The sequence below is a fragment of the Pangasianodon hypophthalmus genome, chromosome 6 (assembly GCF_027358585.1).
Source record: "Pangasianodon hypophthalmus isolate fPanHyp1 chromosome 6, fPanHyp1.pri, whole genome shotgun sequence".
Classification (NCBI taxonomy): Eukaryota; Metazoa; Chordata; class Actinopteri; order Siluriformes; family Pangasiidae; genus Pangasianodon; species Pangasianodon hypophthalmus.
In genome coordinates, this window is record NC_069715.1 from 20,247,696 (window position 1) to 20,270,416 (window position 22,721).

General features: G+C 37.5%; 1 protein-coding gene across 2 annotated transcripts in view; it reads right to left on the reverse strand.

Annotated features, from left to right (window-relative positions):
* Positions 1-210: 210 nt before the first annotated feature.
* nectin1b (nectin cell adhesion molecule 1b) overlaps positions 211-22,721 on the reverse strand; it is a 165,812-nt gene continuing 143,301 nt past the window's right edge. The window contains exons 9-10 of one of the 2 annotated variants that reach the window (XM_053235186.1): positions 12,722-12,893; positions 2,285-2,422 (exon numbers count right to left, since the gene is read on the reverse strand). In XM_053235186.1, coding sequence (XP_053091161.1) covers positions 12,759-12,893 — 135 coding nt within the window. In that variant the 3' untranslated portion in view covers positions 2,285-2,422; positions 12,722-12,758. Of the gene's footprint in view, positions 2,423-12,721; positions 12,894-22,721 lie in introns of both variants that reach the window. The other variant, XM_053235185.1, reaches the window with a different exon arrangement.

The window sequence follows — 22,721 nt, forward strand, 5'->3', positions numbered from 1 at the left end:
GTGCTAAAGTCTTAGGCACCCTATTTTTTTTCACACAAACTTTGTTATATATTTTTATTTTATGACTTCTACATGATTGATTCAGCACAAAAACATTTTAGATTTCCAAACATTAGTTTTCCAGCACAAAATTAAATGTTATAGAAAAATGTTTGTATGTCAGTAAAGAAAGCAGCATATTACAGAAGAGACACTTTTCAGAAAAAAAAAAAAAAACATAATGAAGGCTGCTGGCTTTTGCTGCAAAAATAAGAAGCAAGTGTGAGAGTCAAAGTCTCCAGAAGAACTGTGGCTGCTTCTGCAAGATGCTCAGTAAAACTTACAGCTCATTTCCTTATAAAACTACTATTTTTTTTAAAAAAAGCGAAGGATCGTCACACCAAATATTGACTTTGTTTCATTTATCACTGTTTACTGCTCTTTATAGTATATTTTTTTAATGTAGAAACATTTAGTTTCATTATTTTTGAAGGCATCTTTGCTCTACAGCATTTCTTTGCATGTGCCTAAGACTTTTGCACAGTACTGTATATGTATTAAAAGATTAACTTTGTAATCAAATATAAAATACTAATACACTGTGTATATTCTAAAACTAATTTTACATATGCATAGTTAAGAATTTTGATTAGGCTCTTAGTAGAGTCACTCTTTTTCTGTGGTTGAATCTCAGATGACATCCTAGTGACCACATAGTGCACTGTGTAGGTTCTACAATTCCTTTAAAATATACCACATGTAGTGAGAAGCACTAGAAAAGAGCAAGACATTTGGAATTCTACGTTAAAAAAAAAAAAAAAAGTTAAATTTATATTAAATTGACAGACTTGCTTTGTACCATTATAACAACTTCAAGTTGTATGAATCACTTAAGAATGTTGTTTTTTTGTATTTTAAATATATAGATTAAACAATAAAGGGAAACTCCTTACTAATGACTGAAGTGATATTGTGTTTTTCTTCAGTATCACACATGGTAATTAATTACTAACTACTGATGTGTTGGTGTTTTGTTATTTAAAAGTAAATTATTTACAACACTGTTGAAAATGTTAGTGAAGAAGATTTGTTACTCATTGCTACATGCAATAAATGCAAATGTACATTACAAATTGTACTTGTGCAGGTTATTATTGTGCATTTCCTTTTTTAAAAACAACACACAGACCCTGTGCTCCTCTGAGGAGAGATATAATAACTCATATAGACATTTACATTTTAGACACTGAGGTATTGGAATAGGTTTAGGTATATTAGGTAGTAGATCTCCAAGAGGAAGGTAAGGTTTAGCTAATAGAAATTAATGTCAATGTTGTCAATAATTAATCAGTAGTTATTACAAAAGATCCATAGTTAGCTAGTAGTTCTGCAGATGTAAGACTCAGTAATTACTGCTTAGTTAAACTTGAACTTCTATGAACACGAGTAATTAACTAGTAGTTCTTAGAAGTTCATAGGAACAAAATAAGTATTAATGAAGAACTACTCATTCATTCCTGCATGGATACCTATGACTTGTTGAACAGTATTGTAAACTGTTACCACCAGAGGACAAGTGTGACATAACAGAGGCCTTTTACAGGCTGCACATGAGTAAAACCACAGAACAGAACACAATTGTACAACCACAGTTACATAACCTTCTTTTTTCAGAACTCCATATAAACATGTCACTTCACTCAGTTGTAGAACCACAGTCACATACATTACACTGTGTTTTCAGAACTCCATATAGTAGAACATGTCAATTTTTTAATGAATTTACAACAGCATCATGTCATAGTTGAGTGTTTATGATGTCTGCCGGTTATCTGCACCTATCGGGAATCTATATTTAGTTGTTGTGTTAATATGATTTTTATGTTAATATTATTAACATGCAGAAACATGCTTTTGCTCTGTTTCTTTGTTGTTTCATAAAGATGGCTACAGGAAATAGGGGAGAAATAATTTGTCATTCAGTTATGGACTACATTACAATTCTAACATCAAATGCAACCTAACAGTCCCAAATCATTACTGCTGCAGTGATGCATTTTCCCAGATTGTTTTTAATTTTATGTGTAAGCATTACTTAATAGTTAATACAATTGACTATACCATTATCTACATACTGTCAGTGAGTGAGTGAGTTTGATTGACTTCCTGCTCTGAGAGATCTGATCAATATGGGTCCTGAGCTAGTTTACACAGAATGTTCTTTTGGGAAGGAAAAAGAATCACACTGGGCAGGAAGAGCAGTGTTGGGCTGGAAAGTGTGCATGGCAGTGTAGGCAGGGTGCTGGGTATAAGGGGTTTGGGGTAGTAAGATAACAGACGGGTATGCAGAGTCATGCTGAAGCTTAAAACAGTGTTTCTGACTGTCCATAGGATGGTAGTTCACATACGTCGCTTGGTTTTCAGATCGCTGGGTCCCAGAGTTCTGTGAAAACATGAGAATAAAGACAACATAGAAGAAAGCAGTGACAAACATACATGCACACACACTCACACACTATATATATATATATATATATATATATATATATATATATATATATATATATATATATTAATTAGAGAATATATATAGAGAATACATTCACATTGTCATATTTAATTCTGATCTTTTCTGTTTTGCTGCTGAAACAAAGTGTATCCTAACCAGTTATATATTTCCTTTATCCTTGAATTGGCAAGAAACTTACTTTAGCCCATGTAACTTAACTTGCTTACTTTCCATCATAAAGCTCTATAATGACATCGCCAAGGAAAAGAAAATAAAACTAGAATCATTTAACACAAAATGGAAATATAAAAAACATATTTCAGTATGGAGATAAAAAGTAATTCATGCAAAGATTTCAACATATCTTCACTGATCCCCAGACTGAAGCTATTATATACATATTTCACAATAAACTCTGTAATCTATGTATTATATACACATTTCATAATAAAACTGTTGTGTTCCCCAGGAATCAACTCTAACTTATAATAACATGATAACTTAAAAACATAACTCTTTATTTTTTCAGCAAAAATCTGCAAAACATACTCCATAATGAAAAAGGAAAAATAGGTTTGTAAAAAAAGTTTTGTAAAATTAAGCTAAAAAAAAATTCACATTTAAATGTGAAATATCGATTTTACATAAGCATTCAGCAATCATAGCTTTACACTCGAAATAAAGCTCAGGTATGCCTGTTAACATTGATAATCCTTGAGATGTTTCTACAACTTGATGATTGGACATAATTTGCAAAGGTACTTTTCTTTCTATATGAAGACTTACAGCTGACACTGAATATCAGAACAAAAACAAGCCATGAGGAGGAAGAGTAATTGTTAGCAGTCCTCTAACAATGGAAAAGATTCTGTGCCAGAGCAAAATGCAGTCACACCAATAAAGAAACATGATGTACACTACACACACTGTATTGCTTTTCATTAGTGATATGCAGAAAATGTACCACATTGAAAAGTAAATACTTTGTTCCTATGTAGCTTAATCTCTTTAATGAAAAACAATCAACAGGGAACTGCTTTTTAAGAAATAAATACAGACCTCAGTCACAAGCAAATGTGACTGAACCACACAATTCACTTTGTGTGTTGGTGGTCAGAGGGCTCTGGGGAAACTTTGTGGTTGAATCCTGGATTCCTGACCAAGGACATATCACCCAGCTTTGTGAATCAGTCATTTGACATATAACCTTGCAATGAAGGTGAGTCTGCAGAGCATTTCTGGCTGTGACCCATACATGCCTTAACGTATTATTTAGACTGGATAGTGGCCATCTGATCCTCAGACTATTTTTCTGCCATGGAGGAAAAACATGAAGGACTCTCTTGTCTAAGCAGAGGCTGGTCTAATGCGTGGTGGATGTCATCACCATGGCACACAGACAGGGCGAATGCCCAGCCCCTACTATGACATACAACCTTACAAGAAGAGGTGTGCTTCGCCAAGAAGTCTGTGCTGCTGCCACCTGGGCATCACCGTGCACTTTCTCCAGGTCCTACAAGCAGTGGCTTAAACTACAATTCCACATTGACAATCTATTCAAATTGAGAAGGTATAGCCCTGTGTTTTATGCCTTTACAGCCAGTGATTTTTGAGCTACAGACATATGTGACTCCAGACATACTGTATGTGTTGCCTCTTAACATGCTCACCTTCATCTCAGCGAATAGCACAAGGCCAATTCATAAACACAGAAGTGTGGAAAAAATACACTAAATATTCTTACAAATCAAATATCAAAACATGTTTTTCTTAATTTCACTAATATTTGCAGTCCAACTGCATGATAATTAAGGGTGCTTTCATTTGAGTTGAACCCTGATGCGATTTCCTCTTTGGCGTGGTTCGTTTGTGTAGGCGAGAACACAGCACTCACACTCGGATCTGGACCAAAACAACAGGTCAGCGAGGTGGTCTCAGTACTGCCACTGTCTACAAGGATCACATTGCCTCTCCCTGTGCTGTGGGTGCAGCCAGTGGTGTAGGGAAAGAGCATGGAAGGCATGCAGTGTGGCTTAGGATGGGCAAAAAAACACAACTGAAATTTAGGGTGCTTTCACACCTCTTAGTCTGGCTGCTGAGTCTGAATCAGAGCAAAACTGATACTTTTGGTTTGTTTGCTATTTGGTTTGTTTTGTCACTGCACTTATTTAAACAAACCAGCTACAAAATATTGATTGAGCAGTAGGTAGGGCTGAAAATGCATGCTTAAAATGCCTCCATTCAATGGTCAGAAATACCACGACAAAAAAAAGGAAACAAACCTTTGCCATGTGCACAAATCATAAAAATCACCTGAGCACAGAGAATACAGAGCCGTACTGTCAGCATAAGAGCCAGCAGTGCATTGGCGCACACTTCCACATTTTCGTGTACATTGTCATGTGTGTTTACATTGCCATTGTTTTGATTCATGTCCTGACCCTGCCCTTGTATTGTCATTGGCTGCTTCCTTCATGTGTCTTTTATTGCCCACACCTGTTTCAGTTTGCCTTTAGTTAGTTTAATTAGTTTGTGTATTTATACCCCATGTGTCTTTGTTTGGCGTGACGTGTTGTTCAGTGCTTACCCGTCTGTCTTTACTGAGCCTTTTTGTACTATGTTCTGATTCTCCAGTTCTTGATATTGCTTTTTTTCCCTCTAGTCTTTGTTGTTTGTAAGTCAGAGGCTGAATTTCATTTTAAGTTACAGCTTCACAAACTATTTTTGGGAAGACAGTTCTGATGTTTCACAAGTTCACTTGACCCTTATGTCACGCCCACATTTTTCCTTAGAATAAATGTATTTTCTAGGAGTTATTTATAAATACAAAGGAACCAGTTTCATTGGAAGCCATATATGCCTATGCCATAACACAGCCTCCACCATGCTTAACAGATGAGGTGGTATCCTTCAGATCAGGAGCAGTTCCTTACTCTTCTCTTCTCATCATTCTGATACAAGTTGATCTTTGCCTCCTCTGCCCATAGGATGTTATTCCAGAACTGTACAGGCTTTTTTTTTTCTTATCTGATCTTTCACTGGCAGTGACAGTTCTTTGGAATTCATATTGAAATATTTATCATGAGGATGTGTTTTTGATAGAGACTATAAAGCATTTTTGTGATAAGAGCATCTGTCAAATGCTGTAACATGAATAAATAAGCAATTTATACTTCACAGTATAATCCATATGTAAAAGTGCAGTACTCTGTGTAAATTATATGATTTGAAGTAGAACAATCGAAGTTTACATTAGTTAGTCTTCTTAAGCATACATTTACACACACTCAGGAGCACAAGTAGGATATGAAGATTCTTCCGAAATTACGGGATTTTCATGAATATTAAATTTATTCTGTAAATGCTACTATGAAAGATTTACAAACAAATCAGTTCATATCCAGCGTGATAAATGAGGCTCAATGATTTTATTTAAAAAAAGTTAAATCTAAACATGTGTCATAGACGTAACAAATAAACATAAAAGTATCTAAAGTATGATATTCTCTGCACAGTGAAACATTTGGCAAATTCAATTTGATATAAAAGTAAAAGAAATAATTTTCTTCAAATATCATAGCTATTACATCATTGCCATCAAAGGTGTAATATTTATGATACTCTATCTCCCACCTAATGATATTTTGGGGAAGCTGGTGTATAAGCATTTTTGTTATGCTGTTGAATGTGAACTCTCACTCAGTGTGGAATGGTTGATAGTTCACATTCAACAGCATAACAACAGAAAAGACAAGAACCCAATTCATGTAGCTGGCCTTGGACTGTGGACTCTTGGCCTTGGACTCTTGACCTTGAGTTTCACAAAATAAACCTACTTCAAATGGATCATTACTCTGTCTCTGGGAGCCCTTTGTTACAGAAGGCTCCGCCTCAAAACCTAAAGAAAAGATTTAGCACTGCCCCCATTTTGCGTAACCCAAACCCCAAGCTCCAGTTTCTGGTAGCAGTTGACATATCAGAAAGTCATGCTGGTGCTGTCCCAGAGACTTTTATTCTAGGAAGTTGACACCAGCCGAACAGAATTATGACACTGGTAACAAGGAGCTGCTTTTTTTTTTTTTTTTTTCACATTTTAACTTCATGCTCACTACAGACTTGGGTCCAAGAATGGTAAGCCAGATGCCTTATCCTGGGTCTTTGAAGGACCCCCCACACAAATAATCCCTGAATCAGTTATCCCTAAGTCATATCTTGCAGCCCTGATAGACTGAAAAATTCAAGACTATGTCCAGCATGCCCAACATGAGGAGCCAACACCCCCTCTGTGCCCACCAAAAAAAGAAAGATGGAAGATTCCTCAGAGCCTACTGTGACAACAATCAACATGACATATCATGTTGATATGAAACCAGCACTAACTTGAAAATAGAAAATAGAAACTTGATTATTTAAATAAACTATTAAATTTGACTGTCGTTCAAACTGACTCTTTTGGAGTTCTAAAATAAATTAAAATCTAGCCAGAAATACAGGTTACATAACTACAGGTGGGGCTGGAAAGTTTCCTAGCTGATCTATAAAAAACAGTGTATGTGCATAACTGTATTTTATTTTGCAGCAAATTCAGACAATAGCTCTGCTAACTTAGCTTGACTGAAATTAATTTTTTTCCTTCTCATTGTTCACTTTATTCATCCAATCCTAGAAGTTTCATTCCTTGTATCTTCCTTAGTTTATGCAAATCATTGCTTGCCTTGATGATGTATGACAGTTTCATGAATCAGGTGCTGATTCATTCATACATAATTTGTTTGCAATTCTGTGAAAAACCAAATTGAAACACTTATTTCAATGCAACTTTGATGAGTAAGGGCCATGTGAGTTTACAACAGCAAAACGTGCACATACCAGTCTTGCAAAATCTTCTTTTTCCTTGGAGCACTCATTAGCTTGGATGATAAGAGTTGCCCAGACTTGTCTTTAACTAATCTTAAACTTTACTGATGTGTGAGCCATATTATACAGTAACGTGTAAACCTTATTAAACACTGTATCAGCATTATGAAATGCACAGTAATGTGTAAATTATGAACAGTATGTGTAAATCTTTATGCACAGTAATGTGTAATTCTTATTACACAGCACATCAGTGTTGTGTAAGCCTTAAGTGTCTCCAAACATACAAAGTCTTGTAAATGCAAACACACAAAAAATGGTGGTATAGGGCATGATAACAGAGATGAAATTTGCATTGTGTATGAATAGAAGGCATATAAAGAGTAGGGTTATAAGTTAAAATCAACATTTTATTTTGACTGTGTGTACTATAGCAGAAAAACAAATAATATAAGATAAATGTTGTCATCAATTTTACACTTTCAAGTCTTGAAAACGTTTTCCCTTCCTGAATTACTGATGTGAGATGAATAAAATACAGTTATTTTCACTATTATTCTCTAAAATAATGATTTTAGTCCATAGCATCTAAAAAATATGTGAGTGAATACAGTCTTGATGATCAAAGTAAACAATACTACCGTCTTGAAGATTAGCAGCCTTTATAGGCTAATAGCTATTCTTCTGGTTTTTCCTCATTCTTTTTCTAATAAAATTAAAAAGGAGTAGACATAGTAGTTATGGATGTTGCTGTTGTTCTGGTCAACATTCAAAAAATGATTTTTATAGCTTGTAAACGTAAGATTGCCACATTAAATGTTATTATAAATCAAATTGAATATTGTTGATGTGAAACATAGAAATGAAAAACAAACCTCTTTAAACCCTACTGACTGACTTTGACCTAGCAGACAGCTACAGAAAGTCAGTGGAATTGTAAAGCCAGGGAAAGCGATTATGTATTATATTTAATTTAATACCAGGTGCAACATTGGATAATTTTGGGTAATTTTCTGTGGCTTAATAGTTTGTAGTAATAAAGCTGCAAGAAAGCAAATGCATAGTCAGGAGGTTGTGTTGCATATTTAGAGAGGTACGGTCTGATCCTTCTGCTATTATACGGAAATAACACCAAATTGTTAGTTCCAATATATGGCTCAGTCTATTACGCCTAATGTCAGTACCAATAAACAAACCAACAACCAAACAAACAAATAAAACCAGAAAGTAAATATAGGTGCAAATCAGTATAGTCCAATAGAACAGTGAAATACATCAGCATGTAGTAAATGTCTCCCATGGCCTTTTCTGAGCAGGAAAGAACATCAGTGAGATCTCACAGTTCATTTGTGTCGTTAAAAATAGCAAGGCATTAATGCCTTATTTGTCAGTTGGTCACACCAGCTGTGGATCTGATGTAAAGTGAATCCGGCATTTCATTTTACTGTTGTTTGTTTCTACATGTTCTCTAGAATAGTGACACTACTAAAGCAATTTTTCTGTTTGTCCCTCTTTTGCAGATTTCATTGCATTTGTATACACTTTTCCACCATGGGGCAAAACAGAAGAGTATAAAGTGATAAATAGTAATAATGATTATGATTGTTTGAAACATTTCAATTTTTTTTAACTGTCAACTTCTAATGTTGCCCTGACAAATACTACAATACCCAGAATACTTGTCTTCTCCTAGCCATTCTGAAATTCGGGTCTGTTCAGAAATGGTGAAATCACTGAAGGCTAGCTTGCCCAAAGTTTTAGGGGAGGTATGGTTACATGATCTGCGTCTCCAATTGGCCCTGATGGGGCAGGGGGACATGGATGATCCTGCCTGAGTATCAAGTATGGTGGTCTAAACTTACGTCTTGCTTAAAGTTTAACTGATTAAGAGAATTAAGCTATCCAGTTTCTATAAATAAATGTTTTATTCTTTTTTTTTTTTTTAAAATCAATAAAATACTCCAGGCACTAAAACAGAATTTGCTGTGGTAATTGATGCTGTTCCTAACAGAGTTAATATGCAGTACTTTTACATATGTTCTGTGAGTTATTTCAAAATGTCACAAAATGTAATGTAGTGTCACACATGCGTGGTACAGATTGAGCGGCATTGTAAAGCATAAAAAAATGTGTACGTATGTACATGGTGCACGTTTGCGGCCCAAATCACACAGGGGATGTGGACTGGGTACCCACAGGATCGTCTCTGGAGCCATTGGCTACATAAAGACTATATAAAACTGCAGTAGCTACCTAGCTATCACTCACACACTAACTTGCAGATACATGATGGTTTCTCAAGGTCATGCCCGCTTACCTCTCTGCCTGCTTGGCCCAGCCACCTAGGTGTGAAAGGCTGTTTACCCCTTGAATGGATATGATTAACATGAATTTTTTAAGAGCACATTCTTGAAAGAATGGATACATGGGATAAATTGCCAAGATGAATTTAAATGCCAAGATGAAAGTCAAGCAATCAATTGTATATGAACCATAATACGGTATGATGGTGTGTGCTAACATACAGTATATGCAGTACATTTTCTACAGTGATAAACGGTTCATAAATGTATGTTAATATATGTGCATTTACCAGCATATGTCTGCCCCCTGCCCACATGTTACATTGCCTTAACTCACACACCCCTGCTCTACCATCCCCCGCTTACCTCCTTACCCACTCAACATCCAAATACAGATGCAAGAGGAAGTTTGAGAACTTTAAAACCTGCCTGCATTACTCATAACATGTTGTCTTCTTCTTTCAAGTCATAATAGTAGACAAACCCATTCTGCCTAAACTGATAAAACGCAAAAACTCGTACACCATGTAAACAGTCATAGTCTATGTTTAAAAATGTAAACCTCTGGGCTAACAACTTGTCAAAAGGCTAAATGGAGTCAGGCACTGTCCTATAAAACACATAGTGTTTGTGTTTGCTCTGGTTACAGGCAGAGTCTACTCTTTAAAATGATCTGTTCATATGAACCATGCCCAGTGAACCATGCCATAATCAAACATATTTCAGAGGATATGGTGGAAGGAGCATCATGCTATGGGTCTGCTTTGCTGCCTTAGGGCCGGAACAGCTTGCTGCACAGATGCTCGATGGGATTGAGCTCTGGGGAATTTGGAGGCCAAGTCAACACCTTGAACTCTTTGTCATGTTCCTCAAGCCATTCCTGAACAATTTTTGCAGTGTGACAGGGCGCATTATCCAGCTGAAAGAGGCCACTGCCATTAGGGAATACCGCTGCCATGAAGGGGTGTACTTGGTCTGCAACAATGTTTAGGTAGGTGGTATGTGTCACAGTAACATGCCCATGAATGCCCAGACCCAAGGATTTCCAGCAGAACATTGTCCAGAGATTCACACTGCCTCCGCCGGCTTGCCTTCTTCCCATAGTGCATCCTGGTGCATCTCTTCCCCAGATAAGCGCACATGCACCTGGCCATCCACATGATGTAAAAGAAAATGTGATTCGTCAGACCAGACCACCTTACTCCATTGCTTCATGGTCCAGTTCTGATGCTCATGTGCCCATTGTAGGCACTTTCAGCGGTGGACAGAGGTCAGCATGGACACTTTGACTGGTCTGCGGCTACGCAGCCCCATATGCAGCAACCTGCAATGCACTGTGTGTTCTGACACCTTTCTATCATAGCCAGCATTAACTTTTTCAACAGTTTGTGCTAGAGTAGCCCTTCTGTGGGATCTGACCATACGGGCTAGTCATTGCTCCCCACGCACATCAATAAGCCTTGGGCAACCATGGCCCTGTCACTAGTTCACTGGTTGTCCTTTCCACTTTTGGTAGGTACTAACCACTGCATACCGGGAACACCCCACAAGACCTGCCGTTTTGGAGATGCACAGTTCCAGTCATCCAGCCATCACAATTTGGTCCTTTTCAAAGTCACTCGGATCCTTACGCTTGCCCATTTTTCCTGCTTCCAACACATCAACTTAGAGAACTGACTGTTCATTTGATCACTGACTATTCACTTAATATATCCCACCCCTTGACAGGTGCCATTGTAACAAGATCAATGTTATTCTCTTGTCAGTGGATCGGTGTGTATGTACACACACACACACAATATATATATATATATATATATATATATATATATATATATATATATATAATGCCATTTAGCACAAATCCCCACTTTTCTGATTGACTGAGAGGTGATTAAACTTATGAGTATTCCAGCATTCAAGAGACCCTCCTCTAGAACCTTGGGCAGGTTATGACCTTGGTGCTTTCTGCTTTTCAAACATGATCAGAGCATATCCAAATTTCTGATTGGCTAGCAGAAGACGATGGATCCATGTAATAATATGCAAAGCTTTATGGCTGTTTGGTTTGGGTAAATGCTTTAAAATGTTATACAAGTTCCTAAAATGCCTTTTAAGGGGTAATGAACTGGAGAGAAAGGATACTTCTGGAATCAAGCAGGTTGGAAAAATAGGCTAGGTCACTGTTACAGCATGCCAGGAAAGTTTGACCTACATCATATTTTCAGCAATCAGTCGGTTCAAAAGCAGTGCCTCCACAGTCATAGTGTATTATGTGCACAAGCATACGTTTTGGGCTGTTTGCAGAATCATTCAGATGTACACATCTGCTATGTTGTGCAGTCAGCCCCTGGCTCACATCTTCTTCTTAATTATTATTATTATTATTATTATTGTTGTTGTTGTTGTTGTAATAGGTGGTAAAAGTACTACTGTACTACTGTGCGATGAGATTTGACAGTGTAATTCTGATAAATAACAGAGTACAGTACGAGCAGGCTAACCAGTGAGAGAAAATACAAGTAACTCCTGTGAGTTTTAGACCAAAAACAACATGATATTTTCAGACCAGTGAAAACAAAACTTTTTGTTCTGCTACAACGGATAGTTGGCTTGGGAGCCTGGGCTGCTGACACAGACCCAGGATTAAACATTTTAATAGCTGATAGACATTTCATTGTCTGGAACGAAAACCCATTTACAAATGCCGGAGCATATATCGTCTTCAAAAATGAGGAATAACAGCACAATATTAATTGTTGCTTTAGTAATCCTACAACAGAATTGCAGCTGTAAATGCAGTCACATTTAGCCATTTTGCTTGACATAGTCAGCAAAACTGGTACAAAATCATTTAGCTCCCCTGCAAAGCTTTTTTTTGTTTGTTTGTTTAATAAAAAGCAGCTGCCCATTGTTGTGGAAGTTGGTATAAAATGCTAATTGTTAGCCAATTACCTCCTAATTTTTTTTTTAATACTGTTCTCTTCCAGCTCATCTCAACAGTGGGGGAAAAACTTATGGAATAAGAAAGCAAAGAGAACAGATAAGAGAGGCAGGACATTAATCTGTGTACCTTGAGGCCAGAAGCCTAGGGCCAATAAGGGCATGCACTAGTGAGAGCTAGGCTGGATGGTTGCATACTCGACAAGGTCTCCGCAAGAGTGCACTGAGCTCCGAGGAGAGGAAGCCAAAGCTGCAGTATCCAGCACTGCATACTGAACATCACAGTCCTTGTGGGCAAAACTCTGGAGATAAGAGAGGTGAAGAGGTGTGTGAGGAGTGGTGCTCATGAAGAAACAAAGAATTGAAGACAGATGGAGAAATGTATATGAATAATATCTACAACAGACTGTGCAGGCAGAGACACCAAAAAAAATAAAAATTAAACAATTGCCAACACAATTTTTGCTTAGTATCAGTGTATTTATGTTGGTAATTCAGTCTGGGTGTATAACACAGGCCTTCTATATCATAAAAATTGCCTTTAAATTCAGGAATTGTCTTTAATGTATGCACGGTATGACAGGAAACTCAGGTTGCATAAAAAATGAAATTGAATAAGTGTGAACAGGTTGAGTAGCCATTGTAAAGAGGCATGACAGTGATAAAGTTCATGCTGTTATGTGGTGGTCCTGATTGCCATTTATTTGTACAGCAAAAAAAGATGAACTGAGCAGGAGACAATAAACTGACAGTAACAAAACTTCCACTCACACAGTTACAGTTATTTCAGTCAAAATAGTAGAATTCAGGAGATTTTTCACCAAGGCTGCGAGGCCTTATTTGTCAGTCAGTAGTCAGTAATTACTAGAACATCATGCACACTGTAAATCATTTGCATTAATTAAACATTCTAAACAAACTCATAATATTGATTATAAAAAGAGAACACCTTATTTCAAAAGGATAATTCAATGATTACAACCATTACATGTTTGTTTTTTGGAAACATTGGAAAACATAAAAAACAGCCATAGAAATGCCAGCACTGTCAGCATCATCTGGGAATTCTGGCTCTGACAGTTCCTCAACATCATTTCACTTGAGAGTTGTGCAAGTGACTGTATTTAATCCTGCCATCAGGGTTATTATTTTTGTTTGTACCTGCCTACAATATTTTCTCATGAATTTATGTAGTTCTATTTCCCAAAATATAAACTCATTTATTTAAACCACTGCAACCTAGACCAGGCAGTTACTGAACATCTTTATTTGAGCTTCATATTTGATAGCTCGTTTTGCCTGCGTGAAAGTAAAAAAAAACTTCCTGCTCTTGCAACTGAGTTCTGAGACACACCACATAGACTAGTGCACCTACTATTCGTATCTATGTTTGTAACTGTTTAGAATTCATCTACTACTCAAAGTTTGTTTTAGAAACGTAATTAACATAAAGCTCACTTTTGATCTGCACTTTTGATCTGAAGCTAGGACTGTTAAATATTAGACCTCTTACATCTAAAGCACTAAAGTTGCTCCATACAGGACAAGCTCTACAGAGCGTTGTTAAGACAGCACAGAAAATCATCGGCACACAGCTACCAGCAGTAGAGGGCATCTATACTACACGATGCTTCAGAAAGGCAAATCGCATCATGAAAGATCACTGTCACCCTACACAAGCACTTTTTTCTTTTCTGCCCTCTGGTAAATGGCTCAGGATGATGTGAACTAATAGATTTAGGGATAGTTTTTATCCGACTGTTGTTAGATTGTTAAACACACATTGATGTGTAACATCAATAACAATATTGGGCTCACAGAAGGTGTCGCAGTTTTATCTTGATAATCTAGGAGTCACACAAAAACCAAGACATAAATTCAACCTGTTTGAAGTTCTTTATACCAACATAACATATGTAGCCACAAAAATAAGTCTACCAAGTCGATTCCACTAATTATTATTTACAGACCCCCAGGACCATATTCTGAATTCCTTTGTGAATTTGTTGATTTCATCTCAAATCTGGTTGTTTCTTTAGACAAAGCATTAATTGTTGGAGACTTTAATATTCAATCTACAAGACCCTCTGAGAACAGTGGTTGTGTCCATTCTAGATTCAGTAGGGGTTAATCAGAATGTAATAGGACTCACTCCTATTGGTGGTCACACTCTTGATCTATTACTAACATTCGGGTTAAATATAGAAAATATAGTCACATTTCCACAGTCAGAAGCTATCTCAGATCATTATCTCATCTCATTTAAAATGTATCTTAGTCATAATATACGCACCATGCCGACCTAGCGTGTCAAACGTACATTCATATCAGCTCCTGCACAGAGTTTTATCAATAATTTCTCCGTTATCAACTATGATTGGATCACCGTCTGACCCCACAGAACTTGATCAGGCAACTGAATCTACACTCTAGATAATGTAGCTCCACTTAAAAGAAAAATAATTAGAGAGAAAAACTAGCACCCTGGTATAATGATCACACATGCACCTTAAAACAGGCCACTTAAAAATTAGAACATAACTGGCATCAAACTAAATTGGTAGTATTTCAAACAGCATGACAGGAGAGCCTCCAGAGCTATAGAAATTCTCTTACTGCTTCAACATATCTCTCGACCCTAAGAGAAGATAACAAAACTAATCCTAGATTCTTATTTAATACTGTATCAAAATTAACTAGGAATAAGACCACCACAGAAACATGCACACCATCAATATGTAGTAGGGATGATCATTCAGAATGATGGGCAAAATTCAGACTGTAAATTTAAAACCAGACAATTTGATAACTAATGCTGTTGATCACAATATAACAGCAATCAGCAATTAGAATCTTTGAGAGTCTGAACTAATTTCACTAATTTCCTCATCAAAACCATCAACTTGTGTACTAGATCCCTTACATACATGTTTCTTCAAACAGATAATACCAGAAGCAACTGAACCTCTTCTAAAAATAATCAATTCTTCCCTTATCACAGGTACCCTTTGTGCCTAAATTCTTTAAACTAGCAGTTATCAAACCTCTGACTAAAAAAACCTGACTTCAACCCCTGTCAGCTGTGCAACTATAAGTCAATATCAAGCCTCCCCTTTATCTCCAAGATCCTAAAAGGGTTGTAGCACAGCAGTTATGCTCATACCTACATAGGAATAACATTCATGAAATGTATCAGTCAGGATTTAGGCCTCATCATAGCACAGAGTCAGTGCTGGTTAAAGTGGTAAATGACCTACTACTGGCCTCTGATCATGCTGTGTCTCCTTGCTTGTGATGCTTGACCTTAATGCAGCTTTTGACACCACTGATCATACTATTTTCCTTGATAGACCAGAAAATGTTGTTGGAGATAAGGGAATGACCCTGTCCTGACTCATGTAAATTATGAGTAAATGGTGGCTTCACTATGCATACTAAGGTAAAGTGAGTTTTGGACTGATGGTATTCCTAGTTTGTGACCTAGCGAGCCAATATCAGAATGTATTTTTGATAGACTTCAAAGCACTATTGTAAGTCGCTCTGGATAAGGGCGTCTGCCAAATGCCATAAATGTAAAGTCTGGTGTTCTGCAAGGTTCTGTTTCAGGCCTACTGCCTTTTTCTTTATATACAGTCAGGTCCATAAATATTGGGACATCGACACAATTCTAACATTTTTGGCTCTATACACCACCACAATGGATTTCAAATGAAACGAACAAGATGTGCTTTAACTGCAGACTGTCAGCTTTAATTTGAGGGTACTTACATCCAAATCAGTGGAACAGTGTAGGAATTACAACAGTTTGCATATGTGCCTCCCACTTGTTAAGGGACCAAAAGTAATGGGACAATTGGCTTCTCAGATGTTCCATGGCCAGGTGTGTGTTATTCCCTCATTATCCCAATTACAATGAGCAGATAAAAGGTCCAGAGTTCATTTCAAGTGTGCTATTTGCATTTGGAATCTGTTGCTGTCATCTCTCAAGATGAGATCCAAAGAGCTGTCACTATCAGTGAAGCAAGCCATCATTAGGCTGAAAAAACAAAACAAACCCATCAGAGAGATAGCAAAAACATTAGGCGTGGCCAAAACAACTGTTTGGAACATTCTTAAAAAGAAGGAACGCACCGGTGAGCTCAGCAACACCAAAAGACCCGGAAGACCACAGAAAACAACTGTGGTGGATGACCGAAGAATTCTTTCCCTGGTGAAGAAACCACCCTTCACAACAGTTGGCCAGATCTAGAACACTCTCCAGGAGGTAGGTGTATGTGTGTCAAAGTCAACAATCAAGAGAAGACTTCACCAGAGTGAATACAGAGGGTTCACCACAAGATGTAAACCATTGGTGAGCCTCAAAAACAGAAAGGCCAGATTAGAGTTTGCCAAACGACATCTAAAAAAGCCTTCACAGTTCTGGAACAACATCCTATGGACAGATGAGACCAAGATCAACTTGTACCAGAGTGATGGGAAGAGAAGAGTATGGAGAAGGAACGGAACTGCTCATGATCCTAAGCATACCACCTCATCAGTGAAGCATGGTGGTGGTAGTGTCATGGCGTGGGCATGTATGGCTGCCAATGGAACTGGTTCTCTTGTATTTATTGATGATGTGACTGCTGACAAAAGCAGCAGGATGAATTCTGAAGTGTTTCGGGCAATATTATCTGCTCATATTCAGCCAAATGCTTCAGAACTCATTGGACGGTGCTTCACAGTGCAGATGGACAATGACCCAAAGCATACTGCAAAAGCAACCAAAGAGTTTTTGAAGGGAAAGAAGTGGACTGTTATGCAATGGCCAAGTCAATCACCTGACGTGAATCCGATTGAGCATGCATTTCACTTGCTGAAGACAAAACTGAAGGGAAAATGCCCCAAGAACAAGCAGGAACTGAAGACAGTTGCAGTAGAGGCCTGGCAGAGCATCACCAGGGATGAAACCCAGCGTCTGGCGATGTCTATGCATTCCAGACTTCGGGCTGTAATTGACTGCAAAGGATTTGCAACCAAGTATTAAAACGTGAAAGTTTGATTTATGATTATTATTCTGTCCCATTACTTTTGGTCCCTTAACAAGTGGGAGGCACATATGCAAACTGTTGTAATTCCTACACCGTTCACCTGATTTGGATGTAAATACCCTCAAATTAAAGCTGACAGTCTGCAGTTAAGGCACATCTTGTTCGTTTCATTTGAAATCTATTGTGGTGGTGTATAGAGCCAAAAATGTTAGAATTGTGTCGATGTCCCAATATTTATGGACCTGACTGTATATTCTACCTGTGAGGAAAGAAAAATATTCGTAAACATGGTATTAGCTTACACTGTTATGCTGATGATACATAGTTGTATGTTTCAGCAAAGCCAAATGAGAGACACCAGCTTAATAACACTGAGGAATGTATAACGGACATGCCTATTAACTTCATTCTACTTAATTCTGACAAGACAGAAGTACTTGTACTAGGATCACATGCAGCTAGAAGTAAGCTTCCTGATTACAGAGTAACTCTGGATGGTCTTTCAATTTCATCATGTGCAGCAGTAAAAGACCTTGGTGTGATTACTCCAGTATTTAATTTGAAGCTCATGTAAATAATATTACTTGGATAGCCTTCTTTCATCTTGGACACGTTGCTAAGATAAGAAATATAATGTCACTACATGAAGCAGAAAAACTAGTTCATGCCTTTGTTACCTCTAGGTTGGATTATTGTAATGCCTCACTGTCTGCATGTTCCAGTAGGTGCATAAACAAGCTCCAGTTAGTCCAGACTGCAGCAGCGAGAGTCCTTACTAGAACCAGAAGATATGACCACATCACCCTTATCTTATCCACCCTGCATTGGCTTCCAATCAAAATTTGCATTGATTATAAAATACTACTATTGACCTATAAAGTACTGAATGGTCTTGTGCCACAGTACCTGAGCTGTTCATTTATGATCCGCCATGCTTACTTTGATCAAAAGGTGCAGGCTATTTGTTGGTACCTCGAATAGTTAAGGCTACAGCAGGGGGAAGAGCTTTCTCTTACAAAGCCCCACAGTTATCGAACAGCCTTGCAATTAGTGTTTGGGACTCAGCCACAGTCTAAATGTTTAAGTCGAGACTGAAAACATATTTGTTTAGTTAAACCTTTTGTTAATATTTTTTTGTTAGGAAAACAAGCAGATCTGGAGGGTTCATGGGCATAGAGTGTTTTGGTGAACTGGGATTTTTGGATGCTGTTGCACTCAGGTTTGCTGACGGTGGAGTGGCTGGCTGCTTTATGTCCCAGGGTGCTCTCCTGTCTGTGTTACCTTCTGGCTCTCCCTTTTATTTATGCTGTCATAGCTAGTATTGCCGGAGTCCCTGCTTGCACTCTGCACACAATGTACATTGTCCTTAACCATTATGTGACGATGAGCATACCTAATAATCTGTGTTTCTCTCTCTCTCTCTCTCTCTCTCTCTCATTCTCTCTGTCAAACTACACATGTTACTCCTGAGACACTGGTGACCCTGACCCCTTCTGCTGTCCAGACTTGCCTGATCCATCATGATGCCCTACTTCTGGTTCACTTGGAAACCATTCACTGCTGTTGAGAATGGCCTAATATGGACAGTCTAAGGACACATGAGATTTCTGTGGTTGGTACCACTTAGAAACCATGAAGATGGCTTTGGACTGCAACTGCCATGCATGAGTTTTGCACACTAATCTCCACCAAAATAGACTTCATGTTAAAACTATAATGAATTTCCTGATTACACAATTGCACTTTTTGACTAACTTTCTACATATTGAGTTTTAAACTACACAATACACATTATACATCACATTAGGCCTAATCTCTGATTATCACCTGTGGACAGGTGAAAACGACAAAATCAATAAATTGGGTGGTTTTATTGGCGCCACTGTCAAGAACAACAACTTCATTTATCATTCTTTGTATTATATTATATTATATTATATTATATTATATTATATTATATTATATTATATTATATTATATTATATTATATTATATTATATTATATTCTTTATGCCAGTTTGAAAAACATAATGTAGGTCACACTCTTTATATTATCTGACATAGTAACTCCAATGCCTCAATTTTAGCAGCCATTACTGCAGTGTCCTAATAGCAAAGTCTTTTAGCTCATCCATAATTAATAATGTTTTAACTATGGGTTAAATTATGGGTTAAAAGATGACCAAAAGAAAAGAAGCATTCTCAAGAAAGATGTCAGTTTTTTGTTTTGTGAAATGTATTAGATTGCCAAAAAACTGAAGAGTTCAAACAAAAGTGTCACACCACAACCTGCCCAGCAGAGGGAGGAAGAGAGCACAAGACCAACCTCCTCCTGACTTCCTGTTCATTACCCCCTTATTAGTTCAGTGAGATCACCTGTGCTTGGTTTGCTGGTGTGTATATAAGCCCTTCATTTGTTTGTATTTTTGTTCAGTCTTGGGCTTTCTTTGTTTAGTAGATTGCCTGTGGGCCCTTCTTGGATTTATTTTTTTGATACTTTGCCTAACCTTTTTGGACTGGTTTGTCTGTTCAGGATTTGTACTTTATTTTTCCCTTTTGGAGATTTTTGGACATTGTTGCCTTTGTCAAACTGTTCTTGGATTGTTACCCTCTTCAGTCCTGCATTGGATGCTTGTAACTTTTGTTCGTATTTTTGTAAATAGTTCTAAGTAAAGAAAGCCCTGCCTCCAGTGTTTCTCTGCAGCTGGGTCCTCACTCCTCCATAATGTAGTGGTTAGAATACTGGGTTTCCAGCACCACACCCTGGGTTTGATTCTTGCCTGTGACAAAAGGTGTCCAAAACTATCTTAAAAGAAGAGGGCAAACTAGGCCTACACAAGATATTAGATACTGTAGTTTGATAAACAGACTCCTTACAGGATCCTCAGTTGGCTACTTCCTTAAACATTACATACGAAATAGCAGTGTCAACTGCAACAGTGAAAAGAAAACTGTGGGATGCTAGCATTACATAAAGAGTGTCAAAGGAAAAAGCCATTTAAAACAGACAAAGGAACTATGGCTGTATTTTGTGTAATTCTAAGTTTGAGGTGTTTTCATCAAATAGAAAAACATACTGTTCTTGTGGGCAAAAAAAAAAAAACTGGGCCAAGCCCAAATATTAAGCTTTTAATGGTCTTAACTAGAAATCATTGGTCAGGAAATTAGCAAGAATTAAACAAATAGATAAAAGAACTTAGCATGCAATAGCTTTTCCCTTTAATTTCTTTAAATGTTGAAGCCTTGTGGCCCTTCATGGGTTGCATCAGGTGTGGCAGCTAACCAAATAATGACTAATCTTTTAAAAAATAATAATAATAAAACATTCCAGAATATATTTTTTGGAAAATTTTGTATACCCAGACATGGTTGGTTTGAATTTTACATCAAACATCTTAATCATTATCATGATTTTACCTTTGTGTACAAGACTATATAAGTAAATTTCCCTGTTTCTAGCTTTTCCCCCAAACAGTTCACTGCAGCAAAAGTAAACAAGCAAATGGTAGCACAGGAGATCTCAGCAGTGCATCTGTTTAATTCTTGCTAATTTTCTGACCAATGATTTGTTGTTAATACCATTAATAGCTTAATATTTTGCCATTTTGGGCTTGGCCCAGGAATGTATGTGAGAGAATAATTGAAAACATGCTGAAGGAATGCTTGATGGAGGAAATGTAGTGGTGCTGATGAGGTAGAAAATTTATACACAGTCTAAGTAATAATGAACCAGAAAGGGTACCGTTTTAATCATGCAGCAGGAGAACAATCCAAAACATAGTTCAAAGCTATGCAAAAACTCTTTTATGACAAAACATGGGAGTCAGATTACTGTCTGTGATGCACTGGCCAGCACAGTTATTGAGCTCTTTTGAGAAGAGTCCCGTCATAAGGTCAGAAAAAACTGTCCTATGTCATGTGGCAGAAGCAGATGCAGTTGCAAAATTGCTTTATTTAAAAGCAGACTGGCAAACAAATCCAAATAAACATTAGGCAGAGTCAAAATTGGGCAAAATGTCAGACACCCAGCAAATGGTACAAACTAGGTGAAACTAGGCAAACTAGTTGATTTGCTGGTTAGCTCATTCGACTTGGCTATTGGACTGTAACCTGAAGTGAGAATGACTCCCAATTTCTCCATGACTCATGACAAGAACCGTGTGCCTCTATCACTTACGATGTACTCTGGGATACCAAAATATCTGAACATATGCTGAAAGAGGCTCTCAGCTGTCTGAAAGGCAGAAGATGGTAGGTTGGGTAGGGGAACAAGGCAAAGAGATTTTGAGAACTAGTCAATGATAACTATTGACTATTGACTATTGATAACTATGACAGTGTTCCCTTGTGACATGGGAAGATTTATTAAAAAGTCAGTGGCTAGGTGGGACCATGGTCATTGAGGAACAGTCGGCAGCATTAGTTTACTGGCAGGCAATGTTCTGCGGACTTTGCTTGGGCACACTTTGAGCATGAGAAAATGAACTTGATATCAGTGAGCAAGTTAGGCCACTGGTATTTGTTGTTGAGGAGTTGTTATGAACTCATAGGTGTCTGGTAGCAGAGAATGTGTGGGCCCAGGTGTTCAGTTTGTCTCTTTGCAGGGATGGCACGTGCATTTTCCCAGTGGGGCATGTGTTGACCTTGGGATTAAACTATTTCTCAGTCAATGTCCCATTAAACAGTGCCTACAAAGCATGACTGAGGGAAGTCTGGAAAGTACTACAACCCCTGGCAAAAATTATGGAATCACCACACTTAGAGGATGTTCACCCAGATTTTTTACTTTATAGCAAACAAACAAATCACAGATATGACACAAAAAAGGTTTTGTTCAATAGCCTAACATCCTGGTTTGTGAAATATACATAAAAAAAATTCAAGGACATTTTTTTTTTTATTAATGGCATGTCTTTTTCCAAATCAAGTAGAGGAAAAAATTATGGAATCATCAACAAAAAAAACACGATTAATACTTTGTTGCTCCTCCTCTGGCTTTTATTCTTTGAGGCATAGACCTCACTAATGAAAAACAATATTCCCCATCAATCTGGTTCCAACTTTCTCGAATAGCAGTTGGCAGATCAGCTTTGCAGGGTG